The sequence below is a fragment of the Diabrotica virgifera genome, chromosome 3, assembly GCF_917563875.1.
Source record: "Diabrotica virgifera virgifera chromosome 3, PGI_DIABVI_V3a".
NCBI classification, from domain to species: Eukaryota; Metazoa; Arthropoda; class Insecta; order Coleoptera; family Chrysomelidae; genus Diabrotica; species Diabrotica virgifera.
This window is the reverse complement of record NC_065445.1, coordinates 167,125,768-167,146,739: the sequence shown is the minus strand read 5'-3', so window position 1 is coordinate 167,146,739 and position 20,972 is coordinate 167,125,768. Positions and strand designations below refer to the sequence as shown.

Genomic DNA, 20,972 nt, shown 5'->3' with positions numbered 1-20,972 from the left:
TTTACCTCGTTGGCTGATGGTAATTGGTGATTGTTTAAAGTTACAGGAGGACAAGTTCCTCTTCGTGTTGTAAATGTAACTTGAATAGATTTTCCTTCATTCACTTTAATTTTCCATTCCAAAAACCAAATTTGTACTCTGTCTAGATACGCTTGAAGGATATGCGAGGCATAAATAGGGTCTGTGTGTGAGGCTAGGATTGCAGTATCGTCGGCAAATGTTCCTAGCATCATTTCTTCTGTAAGTGGTCTCTCCTCTAGTGGTTCCTGAAGAGGTGGAGGTATATCTGCGGTAAACAAGAGATACAAGGTAGGTCCCAGCACGCTACCCTGTGGTACGCCAGCTTTGATAGAATAGAGTTTGGAAATTGCATCTTGGTATTTAATAAAGTAACACCTACTTGACAAATATGACTCAAGAAGAATGTAAAAGCTGTGCGGTAATGTCTTTTTTAGCTTGTATAGGAGGCCTTCATGTCATACATTGTCAAATGCCTGCCTACCGTCAAGAAATGCCGCTGAACAGTACCTTTTGGCCTCAAAATCAGCATTTATATGTTTTACCACTCTGTGAACTTGTTGGATTGTTGATTGATGGGATCGAAATCCAAACTGGTGGTCTGGAATTAGATTTTTGATCCAGGGTTCGAGTTTTTTTACTAATAGTTTTTCGAAAACTTTAGACGTGATTGGCAAGAGGCTGATTGGCCTGTGCGATGTAGTTTCTTCTTGAGGTTTCCCCGGTTTTAGAATGGTTATTATCTGAGACACTTTCCATTGATCAGGAAAGTAACCTAAGTTTAATATGGCATTGAATATAAACGTTATAAGTTTTATGCATTTGATAGGTAATTCTTTCAATACTTTTCCACTGATCAAATCGTACCCTGGAGATTTTTTATCGTTTAAATTATTAATAGCCAAGATGACTTCGGACGACTTAAATTTCGGAATAGGCAAACTCATTTGATATGGACTTTGAAGAAATGAGAATACGTCTACTTCCACAGGTGAATTCACTTGATTGGGAGTAAATACTTCGGAAAATACTCTGCAAAACAACTTGCTTTCTCTTGTGCACTACGAGCCCATTCTCTGTCCGATTTTCTAATTGGAGGTGACGGTTTCTGGGGTTGTTTCAGTTTTCTCGTGGCTTTCCATAGCGAATAATCGGTATCTTTAGTGGAATCTAAATTTTCCAAGTAGTACTGAAGTGATTGGTTTTTGAGATCTTCGAAGAGCTTTTTTAATTCCCTTGATGCACTATTGAATCTACGCTTATCAGCAGGATCTCTGGTCTGTTGCCATCTTTTCCTCAGTCTTCTCTTTAGCAAAATTTTTTCTTTGACAACTTGTGGGCAGTCATTTATTATGCATTTATTTTGTATTGTTGGTGTTGCTTGCCAGGCAGCTGATTGGATATTTGTAGTTAGTTGTTCCACAGCAAGAAAAATGTCCTCTTTGGTTTTTAGTGGAATGTCTAGAGACACCTTGTTCTCCAGGATAGATCTAAATTTTGGCCAGTGTGTGCGTCTGTTATAAAGTGAGGGGGATATTTCTTTAATAAGTACCTGGGTTCCAACTGTGAATAGTATAGGCGAGTGATCAGAAGATAATTCGTAGCATGATGTAGCTTTTATATTAGACCTAGGGATGTTCTTAATTACAGCAAAATCGACCAAATCGGGGATTTTATTTCTGTCCGAGGGCCAGTATGTTGGTTCGCCGGTTGATGAATAATCCATATTATTTGACTCTATGATATTTAAGAGAACTCTACCTCTCGGAGTGATTAGTCTTGATCCCCACCTGGTATGTTTGGCATTATAGTCCCCTGCTGCTATGAAGCGGCTCCCAAGTGAATTGAAATAATCTTTAAATTGTTCGTTTGTGATAGAGTGTCGTGGGGGGCAATACAGCGCAGATATTGTAAGTCAAAAGTCAACAGATGTAGTCAAAAGTAACTTGAACTTGTTTATATTAACGCTTTGGATGTCTGGAAATAAGTGATATAGTGATAACCTTGGATACATTACTGCAATACTGGTTACCTAACCGTTGGCGTCCGTTGGGACGGGATAGCAACAGTGAAAAACTATTGACAGTTTGACTCTCTTACTGACTGAAGTTACAGCTTGTTCTTGATGATTAACAAGTAACACAATTGTTATTAGTCACTGTTTGAGCGAAAACTAATTTTAATAACTAGTATTTACAGTAATAATTACAAATTTCGGCACCAATTTAGAGATTGATACATACACGTTCTGACATTAGTTTGACAGTCTCTCTTATGCCATTTAAGATAAGAAATAAAGCACGATTTACTTTAAAATTAAATTTATTTGACGTTTGAATTTTGTTTTTGTTGCTTGGTGAAAAAAATTCTTCCAATAATTTAATATTATCTGACTCATTCATATTGAAAATTCAGACAGATATTTTATAGTAGACGACTTTATAATGATATTGCCAATATTTATTGATTGCGTTCCTAGGACGACTTTACTGGAAGATAGTTCATTCGATTATATGAAATCAACTTTTACTTCAAAGTCAGAAAAATTATAGCATATGATTTGTTTTCAAAAAGACATACAGTGGACAGTGAAATTCTCGTGTCAGTAATTCCATAGTAAATCACGAGGAAAAAAAACAGGAAAAAACCTAATGATACTATCCCGACATTGTAAGTATTTGGTCTTACATTCAGTTTACTTTCAAAATACACACAAAACTCTGATTTTATATGTATGTTATTTTAAAATATACATGATGTATCCTTAGCATGTTATTGACTTACTATTTATATCATAGTCTAAGATCCAAATATAGGTCGATCTGTACCCATCTGCTTGCCGGATGAAACATTTTTTTTATTAAATTTCATACATAGACAAATTGGAAAAAATCCTTTGTAAAAGGTATAAAATTTTTATTAAAATCCCTTTAAAGGGCTACATCACAACAATGGGACAAACTTTTGAACACATCTCAAAATATAATTATTTTTGCGGTGACTTTTGTCTTTTTGATATCACTCAGAAATCAAAAAAATTAATTTTTTTGCCGAAAAGGGTGAAATTAATTATATTTATTATTGTTAAACAAAACATGAGCATAAAACAAAAAAGATCTCGACAACGTTACCTCAAGGAATATCTAAAGAAATGATATACAAAATTCCAGGTGGATCGGTCAACTAGTTTTTGAGTTACAATATATACAGCCTTTGAAAAAAAGTAGTTTTGAGGAAAAAGCGTTTAAAGTATTGTCAACTTTTATGTTCAATTTCTTTTTTGTCTGTCAAATCGTAAAATGAGAACGAAAAGAAATTTTTTTAGAAATTTAGAAAAAAAAAGATTTACAAAAGAAAATGAGAACAGCTGTTGACCGTTGTTCATTACGTTCAAGCGTGCTGACGCGAACCTGCTGCAAAGCGAGTCGAAGATAGGGATATTCAACACTATCTCCCTACCTCCCTACCTTTGACTCGCTTTGCAGCAACTTCGCGCCAGCGCGCTTGAGCATAGTGAGAAACAGACAACAGCCAGCTGTTCTCATTTTCCACCACTTTACAATTTGATAGACAAAAAAGAAATTGAAAATAATAGTTGACAATACTTTAAACGCCCTTTTCTCAAAACTGCTTATTTCTAAGCCTGCAGATATTTTAACTCAAAAACTACTTGACCAACTCACCTGGAATTTTGTATATATTTTCTTTAGACATTTCTTGAGGTAACACTGTCGAGATATTTTTTGTTTTATGCTTATTTTTGTTTAACAATAATAAATATGGAGGATAAAGTTTTCAATCCTAATAGCATTATTAATAATATTTAAAAATATTAAAAATATTACTAAAAGATTTTTAAATTGAAAACTTATTGGCCCATTTCCTTGGTAACACCTCCAAGGCTTCTAAAATTTGCAAGCCATATGGATGCTGAAGCGAAGAAGACAAGAGGGAATTCAAAACTTACAATTCACGACCCCGTGTGTTCAGCTGGTAAATTTCAACAGAAAATGGACCTAGTTACTCAAAGGAGTAAACACCAATATAAAAATAAAATAAAAATTTCATTTTTAATTCAGTTGCAATGCGAAGGCAAAACAATCTTATTTTTCAATTAGAATACTGAGCGCAGTCCAGCCCTCTGAATCGCGATTTTCGACTCTAATTGGAGTCTCATCGGAGAGAGCGTAGGCTTGTTCTCCAATAATAAATATGTTGATTATCACCCTTTATTGCAAAAAAAAATTCGTTGTTTTGACTTCTGAATTATAGCAAACAGTCAAAATCCGATAAAACCAAAAAACTCGACATCATTAGCTCGAGGAACTCATAAGCTAATAAAATATTTTTGAAATTTTTATTTAACATCATCTAACGATGAGTTCTGATGTCCACTGCAAAATTCATTGTTTCTTTAAAAATTTGCCACCGTTGGCTTATTTTTTAATATTTTTCCTTGAATTTTTTTTTGAATATTCTATGAATTGTACTGAATATAACTATTTAATTTAAAAATAAAATAATTCTACCATAATTTAGAAAAAAATGTGCTTGAACTATTGATTTCAACCACTACACCCCCCACCTTTAAGGATACCTAAGTAGCAGTTTTAAGACCTGCAACCAATTTTGTCCTAATGGGACGTTAAATTTAAGGACAAAATTGGTTCACAATAAGCCTTAACCAAGGACAACGTCGGTTTTTCCTATGGACCTATGTTGCTGCTAATAAGTAATATAATCTGATGACCAACCGACATGCGACATCTGGAATAACGACGTCAATTATTAGGATAAGGTTTGACGTTAAGCTGACGTCGGTCTTAACCTATCTGTAGTATAAGTGCAATTAAGTGGCATACATCAACGACTACTCAACGTCGGGAATTACAACGTATTTTTTAGGATAGATGCCAACGTTCAGAGGACGTTGGTGTTTTATCGAGTATGGTAGACGTATTTTTCGGGAAGACGACAACGACAATCTAACGTTGAGAATACCAACGTTAATTATTAGGTTAAGGTTTAACGTTAAGCTGACGTCAGGTATAACGTCTATACTACAATGTAATTTACCGGAAGACATTTAACGACTGCTCAACGTCGGGGATTACAGAGTATTTATTAGTATCGAACCCAACGTTCAGGAGACGTCGGGTGTTTCCTCAGTAGGTATATGGTAGATTGCTGCGTGTACTTGCGGGAAGGTGAGAACGACAATACAACGTAGGTAATAACAACGTAGTACTTAAGTAAAGTTGTATACGTTAACCTGACGTCAAAGTTTTTTTTTATAAGATACCTGTAATTTACTAAAAAACGTCGACGACTATCCAACGTCGTAAAGTAAATTTTCGACAATTGGTTGTTTAGTTTCCAACTAAAAAACGACGTAAAGATTTGCTGATTAGGGCCTATCTGACTTAACTCATCTTGACTTATATGACTATAATATGACAGATATTACATTGCATAACATAACCTTACTTTTTTACACTTGGTTTTTCTAGTTTTTCTATACACAGTATATTAACAATAACAATTTATTGAATGAAAAACCTATATAGTTAAAAAAATATATAGTTGTTCTTTGAGGAAAACAATGTCTCAAAATGAAGGGGAAATGCATGGAAAAAAGAAATTAAAAACTTTTAGATATTCAACACCTTTTTACAGACAAAAAGCTAAACTTTTGAAAATGGCACATACAGAACCTGAAGAGCTAATTACTCAAAATGGGACTAAAGATTTTCATGAGGTAAACATATATGCAACAAATAAAAATAACCAACTATAAGTAGATTAAAAAATGTATTCATAAAACCCTTCGGTTTAAGCTGCCTGATGTACATGCACAAGCATCTACAAGCAGATTAACCTTAACAGATGATGAGGTCAAACAGGAAGATGTCATTCTGACTTCTGCCAACACCAACAGACCTGATACTACACCAAAAGGGCATGAATGTGATCTAATCGCTAACGAGTTTGAGCTTACAGATGATGATGATGAGGTGACTAATTTGGAATTTAAAATAGAATCAAAGTATTTGAGGCTGGAGAAGCTGAGGCGTTGGGCAGTCAAAAATGGAATAATGAGCTTTTAGATATTTTGTTATCTTTTGGAATCTCCGGATTACCAAAAGATGCGAGGACACTAGTAGCAACACCCAAATTAATAACGACAACAAAAATGAGCAATGGGGGTGACGACCGGTCGTCGGGAGTCTGTCGTCAAGACCAGGTTGTTTGCGCTTACTTTAGGACGCATTAGGTATACCAATAGGTAAATTCGAGGTGTGCAAGGTAAAAATAGGTTATACTAAAGGTCGGCAGGGGGTGTCCTTGTCCAAATCAGTTAAAATGTAGTGCAATTTAGGTCGCGAGTCAAATCCGCCATTAATGAAAAATCGCCATGGTTCAGCCATTTTTTGAAACATAATGTTTGGCAATTGTTTTGCTAGATTTTAATGAATATTTGATTTTAATTAACGAATTTTGTTTATATATAAATCAAGAATAATTTTGTATGGGTCTAGACATAATAATATGTTTTTTTTTAATTACGATGGTTATTTCTATTTTTACCGTTTTGTTCGACATAACCTGTAAATTTCTGAGGCGCTTTCAGTTTTTAGCAATTTTTATACCTAGTTTAACAGTATACTTCCTTGCGTTTGTAAATTTTCGACCGCATTATGCAATGAGGCAGATGATTAATAAAATAATTATACAAGTCACTTAGGTTATATTCTGAATAGAGTAGGAACCTACTTAAATAAGTATCAACAGGCCGTCATGCATCTTCGTTTCTGATGATTTAATATCCTTCAAGATTATTAACCTATTTGGTAAAAATGAATTGTGTCGGCCGTACTTCTGTGATAAAGAATTTTATACTATTACCATTGCATAACTAGACCATTGTGTAGATAAACAATGCTATTACGTTACAAGACCAAAGTCCTAAAAACTAACGTAATTTGACGATAAAATATCTCGAGCTGAGAAGTCGAGAGGGGGACGTCGAGGCAACCCGTATTTCTATTCCCCACTTAGGTGCAAATAATGGTTTTCTGACCGTCGCCGTCGTCGCAACGTCGCGTATTAACGTTGGGGCATTTAATCCAACGTTAATACGTCGTAATATTACGTCCAATTGCTTCTTGGGTAGCTATGACAAAATTTTGATAGGCCACCCACGCTAGAAATATTTGTCTATGTATGAACTTTAATAAAAAAAATGTTTCATCCGGTAAGCAGATGGGTACAGATCGACCTATATTCGGATCCCGTACTATCATAATAATATGTCTACTTAAAAATAATAATACATGTCTGAATTGTTAATATGAATGAGTCAGGTTAAATTAAATTATTAGAAGAATTTTTTTCACCAAGCACCGACAAAAAATGAGTTTAATTTATTTTTTTTATATTTTGATAACGTTTTCCGAGAATGGTCAAAATAATTGTTTCTCAAGATTAAATTGTGGGTTTTTTGCAAAATAAAATAATAAAAACAATCATATCAATCACAAAAGACCATTTTGGGGCGTAAAATCCCGGCTTTACTAACTAAAAAAAGTGTCAACATCCTCTACGTCATAAAAATCTCATGTAGATAATATTATGGTATATAAAAAGAATAATTTGCCTATTTGCGAGATATTCTTCCTTTTAACTGTATCGATAAATTACTTTTTAACGAATAAATATTAAAAAGTGTTTCTAAATTTTGTTTATATTGAAGATTATTTCAAGATGAAGAATGCGTTTGCAATAGTGGTGAGTTTGTGCTTTAATTTTTGATAAATATAAAAATAATAATGTTTGTTATTCAATGTTATATTCTTTCTTTTTATTAAATTTATCTATTTAGTCTTCTTCTTTAAGTGCCATCTCCCAATCGGAGGTTTGATATCATCACCAATATCTTTACTCTATCTACCACTTCTCTAAGTACTTCTACTATTGATTAATAAATTACCTAAAGAATTATACTGAACTGCATTTAAACTAGCCCCTTAAATTTTTCAATCATAACACCCTCCTTCTTCCCATACTCCTTAGTGGTTTTATTTTTTCGGTATTATCAATTTTAGCATTTCATATCGCTGTCCTCTCATTACGTGTCCCAGATAAAGTTGATTGTAATTGTTATTGTTATTTTCTGACTCTTTGTAAGCTTCATCTATAAAATTGTATAATTTTCAGTAACAATAAAGTATATCTATATTCTACTCCTGGCCCTCATTTCTGTTGTTTGATCGTTATTTTCTGAAATGCAAGTTTCCAGATATAGTCGGTTCGCTAATTCAGGCACAACTGGCTAGTAATTTTAGTGAGTAATTTTGCCAATTTGGTAAGATTGGCAAAAAAATAATTACTAAATAGTTAATAATTACTAAATAGTTAGTAATTTTGGCAAAATTGGCCAAAAACAAAAAAAATTACCTACTAAAATCAATAGCTAGTTGTGTCTGAGTTTGGCGAACATACTATATTTGTATTTTTTAACCCTTTCTATCGGTACACCTAACAAATATCTGTTTGTTTGTATATCTGTTTTCTTTGTTATTATCATTTATTAAGCCCTTTTTAAATTGATTTTTAGTCCATAGTTTTTATAGACACTGCTTTTCTTGTTTAGTAGTAGTTGGAGTTGTTCAGCAGAGTTTATCATAATCATAATCAACTTCATATTTTATGTTGTTAATATTTCTTTTGGTACAGTCACAAAAATGAATGGACCAATTAGACCAGGGCGCACCTGTAAAAATATTTGCACATTTGGACGTTGAGAGGTGACTCAAATTTTTTTGCAGAAATTGCTTGAAAATAACTCAAATAATAATATTTGAGGTATCCTCAAAAAGGTCCGGAACATTGTTTAAACAATCAAAATGTCAAAAAATGAAGGAAAAATTCGATATTTTTCTTGGTTTTTTGATTGTAACTTTAAAAGTATTCATTTCCGAGAAAAGTTGTACGGACATAAAAGTTGTGTAATTAAATTTCCTACAATATAAAATTAGTTAAAAATTTAAAACATAGTCACCCTTGATGCAAAATAGCAATAATTGCAAAAAAACCATACAAAAACAAGTATTCGCATTTTACGTTTTTCAACCATTTATGCTACACTTAGGACCTTCGTATTTCACCCAGAAAAACTTTATAATACAGTAAAATAATACTGTAAATTTCATTAAGATCGGTTTAATACATTTTGCAAAATAAATTTTGCAATCCAGCTTTCGCAAAAACAATTCATTTTTTCAAAATGTTACGGGACTGAAAATAAAGCAGATAGCAAGTAGAAATTTGTTTGCTTATAGAAGTCTACTGAACCTTTTATTTGCAATTTGAAAAATTAAAATTGATTAATTACCACGGGGTCAGGAATTTTTTTAAATTAACATTAATTATTGGTGCTACGCGTAGGACAGCGGATAGTTTGCTCTGATTGGGCATTCCAATGACCTTTGATAATGATTAATACATTTTAATTTTTATTACGTTTCGATATAAATAAATAAATGTGTTTATTGCAAAATAAAAACACATACTCTATCCTTTGAAATAATACTTTTTTAGCAAAAATTTTCTTTGTTCATATATTTTAACTTAGAGAATAAAAGTTTATTAGTTTTAAACATATGCAATTGTTTAAACAATATTTCACAAACAATAATAAAATTAGTTTGATTTTTGTGGGATTAAAATCTTAAAATTCAACAAAATATAGAGTAAGAAAATAATATATTAGATAAAGGTTGGAAGAAATTTTGGTGGAAATCAACTTGTGTTAATCGAACACCGCTCTCCTGCGCGTAGCACCAAAAATTAATGTTTATTTAAAAAATTTCCTATCGCCGTGGTAATTAATCGATTTTAATTTTGCAAATTGCAAATGAAAGGTACAGTACACTTCTATAAGCAAAAAAATTTAACTTGCTATCTGCTTTATTTTCAGTCCTGCAACATTTTAAAAAATGAATTTTTTTTGCGAAAGCTTGATTTCAAAATTTATTTTGCAAAATCTATTAAACCGATCTTAATAAAATATATAGCGTTGTTTTACTATGTCATAAAGTTTTTCTGGGTAAAATATGAAGGTCCTAAGTGTAGCATAAATGGTTGAAAAGCGTAAAATGCGAATACTTCTTTTTGTATGTTTTTTTTTCGCAATTATTGCTATTTTGCAACAAGGGTGACTATTTTCTTTAATTTGTAACTTATCCTATATTTTAGGAAATTTAATTACGCAACTTTTATGTCAGTACAACTTTTCTTAGAAATGAATAATTTTAAAGTTATAATCAAAAAACCAATAAAAAAATCGAATTTTTCCTTCATATTTTGACACTTTGATTATTTAAACAATGTTCCGGACCATTTTAAGTGGAAGGATAACTCAAATATTATTATTTGAGTTATTTAAACAATGTTCCGGACCATGTTAAGTGGAAGGATAACTCAAATATTATTATTTGAGTTATTTTTAAGCAATTTCTGCAAAAAAATTTGAGTCACCTCTCAACGTCCTTCTCAAGACAGATGCGCCCTGGACTAAATATAAAAACTGGTTAACAGAAAAATGATAAGAATATCTGTAAAATATAGCTTCACCAGGTATAGAAATAGCAGGAGAACATATAATTATCGACGTAAAAATTATGATAAGATGATGAGAAGCTTAAATAATGATAAACTTACGTTCCAGAAGGTATTCCAGTACAACTGATTAGAAATGGAACACCTAAGCTATTTCGAATGCTAATACAAAAGTCTTTGAGGAACTCTTATATGGACATCCAGTACCCCATGAATGGAAAATGGCTTATTGGTGGGAAGTTTGGTGTCCAGTACATTCAGTAGACTGTATAGAAAAATACTGAGAAACATAATAGAGTCCGAATACAGCCAATATGAAGAGGAAGAACAAGGGGGCTTTAAAACTGGCCACTCCTGTAAAAACAACTTATTTAGTTTAACACAAATTATAGAAAAAAACAGCAATAAACAGAGAAACGCCCCTGACATTCCTTGACATACAAAAAGCTTATGATAACATTACTCTTAAATAATGATATTACTCTTAAATAAGATATAGGACGTTCTGCACTCTTCACCAGTAAGCTACACTCTCCTCAATGCATTAAAAAATCTATATGCAGGATCACGTTCACGGGTAGAGATACGAAACTCTTTCTTACGAAAGATATACGAAGATATACGAAAAAAATTCTTTTGAAATGATTGAAAAGATAAAATCAAAAATTGTTTATTTTAAAACTACTTTAAGCTTTCATCCAATAAGATTTTATTAAATTCGATGCCCAACCGATTGAAAAAACCCCGAAAATGATAAAATTGGCTTTTTCGGCATTTTTAATTGTTTCTTTGAATTTTACGATTAAAGTAAGCATTTTATGAAAAAACTACAAGATTAACTTTCCTCTAACAATAATCTTCTTCTTCATATGCCATCTCCTCTAAGAAGGTTGGCAACCATCACGGCAATTCGCACTTTCTATACCGCTGCTCTAAAGAGATCAGCAGAAGTGCAATTAAACCAAGCGCTCAAATTGTTTAACCAGGAGATGCATCCTCTTCCGCGACTCCTTCTACCCTGTATTCTTTCTTGTATTATTAATTGTAACAAGTTATAACGCTCGCCCCTCATAACATGTCCCAGATATTGCAGTTTTCTGACTTTAATTGTATTTAAAACCTCTTTACCTTTTCCTATTCTTCTCAAAACCTCGATATTCGTGACTCTATCCACCCAACTTATTCTTAATATTCTTCTGTAGGCCCATAAGTCGAAGGCTTCTAATCTGTCCGAAACATCCTTCTTTAATGTCCAAGCCTCCAACCCATAGAATAATACGGAGAACACGTAGCATCTCAGAAGTCTTATCTTTAAAGAAATTGTAATGTCCCTGCTACAGAGTACTTTTTTCAGTTTGTTGAAAGCATTTCTTGCCTGTCCTATTCTTGCTTTAATCTCTTCTGTTTACTCATTAGTTTCATTAATTATTGTACCCAAATATTTATATTTATTAAAATAATACCTACAAGTTATAAAAAAGTTATTTCAAAGCGAGAAAGCATTTTTTTATAATTTGTTTAAAAATTGTTATAAATGAATAGGTTGCCATGGAAAATTATCGGCAGACTTTTAAACATAGCATATTTGGCATTATAATCTATCGATTAAAACAAGTTTCAGCTTGTGGGTATGAAATTATCTTTTTTGACAAAAGCCACCCAATTAAAATAATTGCTCTGTGTATTAAAAAAAATATCTTTGGTTCGATCAGTCATACAATCTTAATTTTTTTAAGATGTATTTTTTCATATTCTTTTATATGGTGTATTTTGTTTTTTGTAAAGGTTAAAACGGCGCAGATAACTAATTTAATTGTTTATAAGGCGAAAAAGATTCCTTCATTCTGCATCAATTATTTATTAATAAAAAAATATGAATGGAAATGGTTTTTTAAAAACATGAAAATTTGAAACTCTACGAAATGAATAAGATCAAAAAATCTCTTCCAAATATTGACAAAGCGCCAAACAGCCATTTGAAAACGAGCTTTTTTCTCTAAAAGGGGATAAACAAATAGAATTTTTAACACTAGAAAGTCGGAGGGGCCAATTTGGCCTCTGTTGCGATTTGAAGTTATTTTTTTTTTAGTTAGTTTGGTTAGTTTAGTAGTTTTTTTATTTGAGGCAATAATAATTTCATATTTTATGACTTTTAATATTTTGATACAAAGACTTATTTAACACAAAAAATATTGTTTACTAAATTTATTAAATGGTTTTTCTAACAAATTTACCTTAGAAGTCTAAAAGGGCTAAATTGGCCCTGTGTAAGTTATTATCGTTTTCTGGGAAATTCGACGAGCTTTTCTTTCAAATTCCTGTCGGATGGGTAAAATTATATTTATGTATGTTTATTGTAAATGGTTACCCTTATACTGGTACTGATCATCTACGTAATAAAGATAAAATTGTTGGTGAACACAAGTGAACACAAAGATACAATTGTGGGTGTAGAGGACCAAATGACGCGTCTTTATACTACAAAAGTAACTTCAAGACGATGGCCTGTGTATGTGTTTTATAATACTTTTGACTTGGAAGCAATAAAGGCATGGATTATTTATAAAGAAATACCTGGAAGTAGACTCAGTCTTTGTAAGTTTATTCTTCGGTTGTGGGAAGAATTATGGGCTCCATACCTTGCCTCCCGAACTCTGGAACTACGCCTAGCAACACCAGGTCTACCAACAACTATCACTGTTATTATCCAAAAACGACAAAAATATCAGTTGAAAATATTTTGTAAAGGAAATCATACTTCCAATCATTGTCGCAGCTGTAACAAGGCAATGTGTGGTGTGGCAAATATCAAAAACTGCAAACTCTATGATGTTCCTAATGTTTTTGATAGGCAGCGAATGTGTTAAACAATGAAAGTAAAAAATAAAATCAGATTCTATCGTCTAGAGAAGATTTAATTTCTTTAAACTGAGTTTTAATTGATTAAAGAACGTGGGGCCAAAATGATCCCTTCCGGCTTTCTAGGTAGGTAAGATATGCCCGACTTTCTAGTGTTAAAAACTACTCCACTGTTTAAAAACAATACGTAGTTCTTTTAAAATATTGAAAAATAAAAGATGTCCCACTTTTTTGTTTAAATGTTAATAAAAACACTGTGACGCAGTAAAAATTTTCGATAGCCACGCGATGGTTCGCCTTCTCTATTAACTTCTTTCTTATGTTCCAATTTAAACATACGGCTAGTAATTTTGTGATTGTTAACTGCTTCGTTTCCTGTGGAATTACTTTTACTAGCACAGCACCATAGCTCTTTCAGTTGCAATTAAATAGCACAATTATCGTAGCATGCCATGCATTTAGAAAAGCTTGCCTGTCAAGATTTTAGACTGAGAACTGAGAATAATCAATACAATATAAATGTAGGTTATATCGTAACGTCTCTGTGAAATGGGAGCTTAACATTTATTTTTTGTTCTAGGCAACCATCTGCGTCGTCCTTTTGATAATCCAAACTATATCCGCAGCACCTGCACCGGATCCTCAATGGGGAGGAGCCGGTAACGGTGGCGTTGGAGTTAACGTTGGCGTTGGCAAGGACTCTGGCGTTAACGTTGGCGTTGGCGTTGGCGGTGGCAAAGGAACAGGCAATGGCGGTAACGGCAGCAAAGCCAATAACGGTGGTGGTGGCGTTGGCGTTAACGTTGGCGTTGGTGATGGCTTTAAATTTGATTTCAAACTGAATTGACCAGTGATTTCAATTGAAAATCATAAAAACTGTTCTTAATGAAATGTTTATACCTAATTTTACATCAGGACTCTATAAAATTGTATAGTTTATCTATCTTTATTGTGTATTGTAAAATGTTTTTGTAATTATTAATTTATTTATTTAATTTAATATAATACTCTAAGTACTTATTACAGAATGTAATAATTTTAAGAAATTAGTATTGTACTAATAAATATTTTTTAGTTATAGAAGTTTCTAACTGTACTTTTCTTATAGGTCTGGATCCCGCGTATGAAAAAAAAGTTGATTAATAGCAAGCTGAAAATTTGTTAATAGCTTAAGGGTGTCTAGTCGAATAAACTTTGATATGTGTGAACACTGGAACAGGGGTAGTTTTAATTGTGGAACAGGTTAAAAATTTGGAACGGTCACAGCACGAAAACGGCACATTTATTTTGTCCGACAGAACAGACTTAAACTCTTCGAACAGAGATTAAACTCTCATGCAAAAATCAGACTGCTATTTATCACCAAATGGGCGTTTTAATGAGTGGAACATGTAGAATATGTCAAATGACAGGAATTATGACAGGTAATAAATAGCAGTCTGATTTTTTCATGAGAGTTTAATCTCTGTTCGGAGAGTTTAAGTCTGTTCTGTCGGACAAAATAAATGTGCCGTTTTCGTGCTGTGACCGTTCCAAATTTTTAACCTGTTCCAAAATTAAAACTACCCCTGTTTCAGTGTTCCCATATATCAAAGTTTATTCGACTAGACACCCTTAAGCTATTAACAAATTTTCAGCTTGCTATTAATCAACTTTTTTTCATACGCGGGATCCAGACCTATTACGAAACATAATAACATAATAATAGTCTCCCGTTTTATACCGCTCACGTGGCTTTGGGAGTATAGCAGGGTAGTCTGCTATATCTAGGGCCTACGGTATACAAGGAAGGTAACAGGGCCAGTGCTACGCTTCAACCGCCTATTATTAGCCTTGGTTTTACCCAAGGTACTCATTTTATTCAGGCTGAGTCGACCTGGGGCCTATAAACATTTTAAAAATGTCTAGTTGTTCTTGCCGGCGGTAGGATTTGAACTCCGGACCACCGGCACGCTAGCCTAGCACACTACCACTCAGCTACGCCGGCCCCACATAATTTTATAATAACATAATTAACAAAATCATTTAAGCGAAAACAAACATATAGACTACTTTTTTTCCAAAAAGACAATCGACTACAAACAAACATAACGTAGGTAAAAGATAAAATAACATATGCAAATCGTTTGGAAAAGAATCCAATGAATCCAAGAATTGGTCGCAAAATTCATAAAGAATTGCACGAAATGAGTTCACACGCTCATACATCAAAACATTTACCATTTAAAACAATATTGATATTTTAGTAGTTGCAGAGACACACTATAAGATTACTTTAAGATAATAACTGCCCATGGGGAACTTTGATTATAAAACCTAAGTAATTCTAACTAAGAAAATTATTAAATATACAGGGTGTAACCAAAATACAGGTCATAAATTTAATCACATATTCTGGGACCAAAAATGAAAATCGATTTTTTCCAATGTATCGAAAACTATTAAAGATTTTTTATTGAAAATGGACATATGGCATTCTTATGACAGTAGCATCTCAAGAAAAAATTATAGTGAAATTTGGACACCCCATAAAAATTTTATTGGGGTTTAGTTCCTTTAAACCCCCCAAACTTTTGTGTACGTTCCAATTAAATTATTATTGTAGTACCATTACTTAAACACAATATTTTTAAAACTTTTTTGGCTCTTAGTACTTTTTCGAAAGGTCAGTTTTTATCGAGATATTTTGAATATTTTGTCAAATCCACCACATTATGGAGACTTGGTAATAATATGAAAACTTATGTATGATTTACATTTTTAGGTATATTTTGAACCGTATTAAAAAAGAAGCCATATCTCGATAAAAGTTGCCTTCTCGAAAAAATACAAAGAGGCAAAAAAGTTTTAAAAACATTTTGTTTAACTAATGGTATCGCAGTAATAGTTTAATTGGAGCGTACACAAACATTTGGCAGGTTTAAAGGAACAAAAGCCCCATACAATTTTTATGTAAACATATTAAAAAAGAAGCCGCAACTCGATAAAAACTGCCTTATCGAAAAAATACTGAGAGCCAAAAAAGTTTTACAAATATTGAGTTTAACTAATGGTACCACAATAATAATTTAATTGGAACGTACAGAAAAGTTTGGGGGGGTTTAAGGGAACAAAACCCCCATAAAATTTTTATGGGGAGCACAAATTTCACTATAATTTTTCTTTAAGATGCTCCTGCCATAAGAATGCCGCATATCCATTTTCAATAAAAAATCTCTAATAGTTTTCGATATATTCGAAAAAATCGATTTTCATTTTGTAACTTCAAAGGGCTATAACTTTTTTTATGTGCATATTTGTACTAAGGTAAGTTAGGTTCATTCGAACTATTTTTGGTCCCAGAATATGTCATTTAAGTTATGACCTGTATTTTTGTTACACCCTGTATTTCTTAAGTTAGTAGGATAAAATTATTATATTTAAATATATTATATTATTATATTTAACATTATATTATTATATTCTATATTAAAAATTTTTATAATGTATAATTCTAATATTAACAATTTAATATATAGGTATTTAAAACCTCGACACCGTAAGGTACAAGAGGGCGGCTTAAGTAAAGTAAGTATATATTTAAAATTAAAAACAAATATAAATAAATAAATATTAATAAATAAATAACTTTAGTTTATTTATTAATAATAAAATTGATTTTTATATAAAATAAAAAAATTAATAAAAAAAAATCGATCTAGACGGTCCAATTAGCTGAAGCGCAGTCGATCGACAAGTTTAGTGGATTTGCGATCGCTTGTTCGAGCCTCAGCTAGGCCATGAAATTAATAAAAGGCTAACGCCGTAGTATAAAACTCAATAGAGTCTACGGCTTGGTCTGGACACCGGAGGAGCAACACGCGTGCCAGCGGAGCGGAATAGCAGCGAAAGCAGCCGACGAGGTGGGGGTGGCTTGACTGTGAACTTTTTAGTTCAGTCGCGACTGTAAGCGCGACAACAGTTGAGCGCTTCTCACTCTCTGAGGCGAGAAGTCGACGAGGAGCCGACGGTGAAGGGAGTAGCTAGATTAGCAGGAATTTTTCTTCCGACCACGAATGTAAGCGTTGTAGCGAAATCGGGGACTTACCCTTAGGCAAGAAGGAGAGGCAAAAGCCAGTCTACTGGATGTGGTGAACTCAGGGAATTTTATTTTTATAGGTTCTCTGAGACGCTACAGCTAGAGATCGGCTAGCGGAAAAAGAAAAACGGGCTCGACGTGAGCCCGTTACGGGATACTAAAGTGCCTCCGAAAGGGTATCGACACTGCAAGGTGTAGTTTTTTAGGATCTACATCGGGCAGCCCGGCCCCTAGGTCTGTAGGACGAGAACGTCAAGAGGATCCCGTACCTAGTTCTGTCTGGGTACGAGAACAACCGCGTTTGGTGCAGGGAGCCAACCCTGAAGCTGAGCTGGCGTCGGGCCAGTCGGCAGACAAAATTTGGACCGTTCGTCCCAACCCATGATATCTCGAGTTAGATCTCGGTCACCCCCCCGTACCAAGGCGCACTCCCCGCCGACCTATGAGGACTCTCGAAACGAGGGTTCTAATATTTTCCAGAAACTTTCAGAAGAAGGCGACGGCTACTCGACCGTTGACGACCAGCGGTCACAGAAAGACGGGGATTTTCAAATTCCCAGGAAATCGTCGAATAAGAAAAAGTCAAAGAATAAAGAGGAAAAAGCGAAAAGAGTGAAGACAAACCGCAGAGTGAAGCAGAGGACATGGAAGAAGACGAGGTAGATGCGGCAGGCAGAGGCACTACCAAAAGAGCTCGGACAGCCAAATCCGAGAGCGAAGATGTGAAAAGCGCAAAAGAAGAACTAGCAGCCATGAGGGAACTGCTAAAAAAGATGAGTGCCCAGTTTGATGACCAAATGGCAAAGAAAGAAGAAGATGTAACCCGACAAAGGGCCAAAATCGAGCGACAAAATGCCGTAATGGCACAACAAAGAGAAGAAATTATGAAGATGTCAAACCGGATGAACGACCTGTTGAAAGAGTTGAAAGAAACTCGAAAACTACTAGAGATGAGCCACCAACAGGAAATCAGCCATCAAAGCTACCGAGGCCACAAACTGAGAAGCAACAACAGGACAACAACATCAAAAGCCAACCTGAAAAGCTGTCGAAACTACCGACTGGAAACCACCAAAAGCCCACCGGAACTATGAAGAAAGAAAATACAAAAAAGAGAGAAGAATTCCCGTCGCATAAAACATCTAAAGAGGGCCAAGTCATCCCAAATCAATAAGGGCCAAGTCATCCCAAATAGAGGAAATGTACGTCCTACCACAAGGACCACTCCAACCGATCCACCCAGCTACGAGCACAGGTGGTGGTATGCCTGCCCCGCGACGTCCCAGTGTTCCAGAGTTGGAAATAATGGAAACGAATCAAGATGAAGACATCGCCGTGTTGCCTGAAAAACAGATAACACATCAACGAAAACCGCCTGTAATAAAATTACAGAGCGTGAGTGAAACAGGGGCCATCCTCAGCATAGCCCAAAAACAGAAAATAATCACGGTAAACAAGATCTCCAGGAGCGGTAGGGAAACCCTCATCCAAGCAAAAAGCCCCGAAGACTATAGAAATATGGTCAGGATAATGGAAGAATATGCGAAGGTATATGACGCCAAAGACAAAAACAAGAGGCTACAATGGATAGTCTTCCCGTTGGACGAAGACAAAAAACCCAGAGTGGTTTTCAGAGGGTTACCCACTAACACCACCGAGGAAACAATAAAATAAGAAATGGCAGCACAATACAATATTGTCTGCCACTCAGCAAAAAATATGTCCACCAGAGCTGGCCCCAAGAGACAGCTCCCAATGTTCGTTCTGACTCTTGGATCACGAGGACATCGAGGAAGCAAAGAGGATAACCAACCTGTGCCACATGAAGGTCATGGTAGAGGACCTACGGAAGGCAACCGGACCAAAGCAGTGTTTCAACTGCCAGGGATACCACCACGCCCAGAACGCGTACCACAAAGACCCAAAGTGTGTTAAATGCGGTGAAGACCACCCTACAAAGCAGTGCAAACGTGCCAGAGAGAAAAAAGCAACATGCGCCAACTGCAAATGCAGCCATCCAGCCAGCTACCGAGGATGCCCTAGGTGCCCAACATGGGGAAGACCACCACCAAGGAGGCCACAACAACAAGCGCAACAAAGACAACCGCAAGCAACCGGGGTTTCCTACGCCCAGGCCACGCAGAACAACACAGCGATCCCAGACGAAGACTACCTAGTCAGAATGGTCACCAACATAGTGACTAAGGTAGTCAAACAAGTGATACTGGGCACCAGGGAGGCACAGAAGTAATGCTGGCAGACAGGGGATACTTGAGGATAGGCTCCTGGAATCCGGGCAACATATCAACGAATCAAAACATCCTAGACGAACTCGCCAACAGATACGAGATGGACATCGTAGCAATACAGGAAACCAAGCTTACCAACAACTTTACCAACCTAAAGTTTCCTGGGTACGATGTATATAGGAACGACCACACAAGATGATCAGTAGGAACGGCTATCCTAGTCAAGAAGGGAATTAAACACACAATATTCACGACTCCACCACTAGTAAACATGAAGACAACAACAATAGAAGTGAAAATGAGGCAAGGCGCAGTCAGAATAACATCAGCCTACGTAAGACCGCAAGACCCATTAATGGATGAAGACCTAGATGCGTTCCTAAATATCGCCGAATCAACAATAATAATAGGAGACCTAAATGCGAGATCCCCCAACTGGAATGATAGAGCTACGAACCGAAACGGAAGACTACTAAACAGCTATATAGAAAATAACGAAGATATAGTGGCAATGGGCCCAGAAGATCCAACACACTTCCCAAAAAATGGACTTCCCACCCACATAGACATCGTTGTTGCTAAAAACCTAGGACTTCAAGCAGGCCTAATCACACTAGACGAAGGAACCACAGATCACAACCCCATTCTACTAGAACTAGGAACATGGGAAGAAACAAACCAACCGAAAAGAATTAAAAAGAAAATAAAGTGGACAAATTATAAAAGATTAGTTAGTGAAAGTATAAATATAGTGCCAATTATAAACGATCCAGAACAAATAGAAGAAAAATCCTGGAGCTAGAAAACATCATACAAGAAGCAATTAGAAACAGCACAACGGAAGAAGAAGTCGAGATCCATACGGTAAGGTTCAAAGACATACCACAAGAAGTAAAAGACCTTATAAGGGAAAAGAACAGAGCGAAGCAAATAGCCAGAAGAACGAGAAACAGAGTAGATAAAACCTGGGCAAATACGTTAAACAGAGAGATGAAGACGGCTCTTTGACAACACCGCAGCGAAAAATGGGACAGCTATGTACAATAGATGGAAGAACTAGATTCAAACATGAAAAACGTCTGGAAGCTCCATAAAATGTTAAGAAGTGACAGAAAACCCATTGTATTGGGATTCACAGCATCTCTTAG

At 34.8% G+C, this 20,972-nt stretch overlaps 1 protein-coding gene across 1 annotated transcript in view; it reads left to right on the top strand.

Moving 5' to 3' along the window:
* LOC114339846 (period circadian protein-like) overlaps positions 1 to 14,583 on the top strand; it is a 93,137-nt gene extending 78,554 nt beyond the window's left edge. Inside the window, exons 2-3 of the mRNA XM_050645619.1 lie at positions 7,775 to 7,806; positions 14,078 to 14,583. Of these exons, the coding sequence (XP_050501576.1) occupies positions 7,783 to 7,806; positions 14,078 to 14,344 (291 nt within the window). The 5' untranslated portion in view covers positions 7,775 to 7,782 and the 3' untranslated portion in view covers positions 14,345 to 14,583. The remainder of the gene's footprint in view (positions 1 to 7,774; positions 7,807 to 14,077) is intronic.
* The last annotated feature ends 6,389 nt before the right edge of the window (positions 14,584 to 20,972 follow it).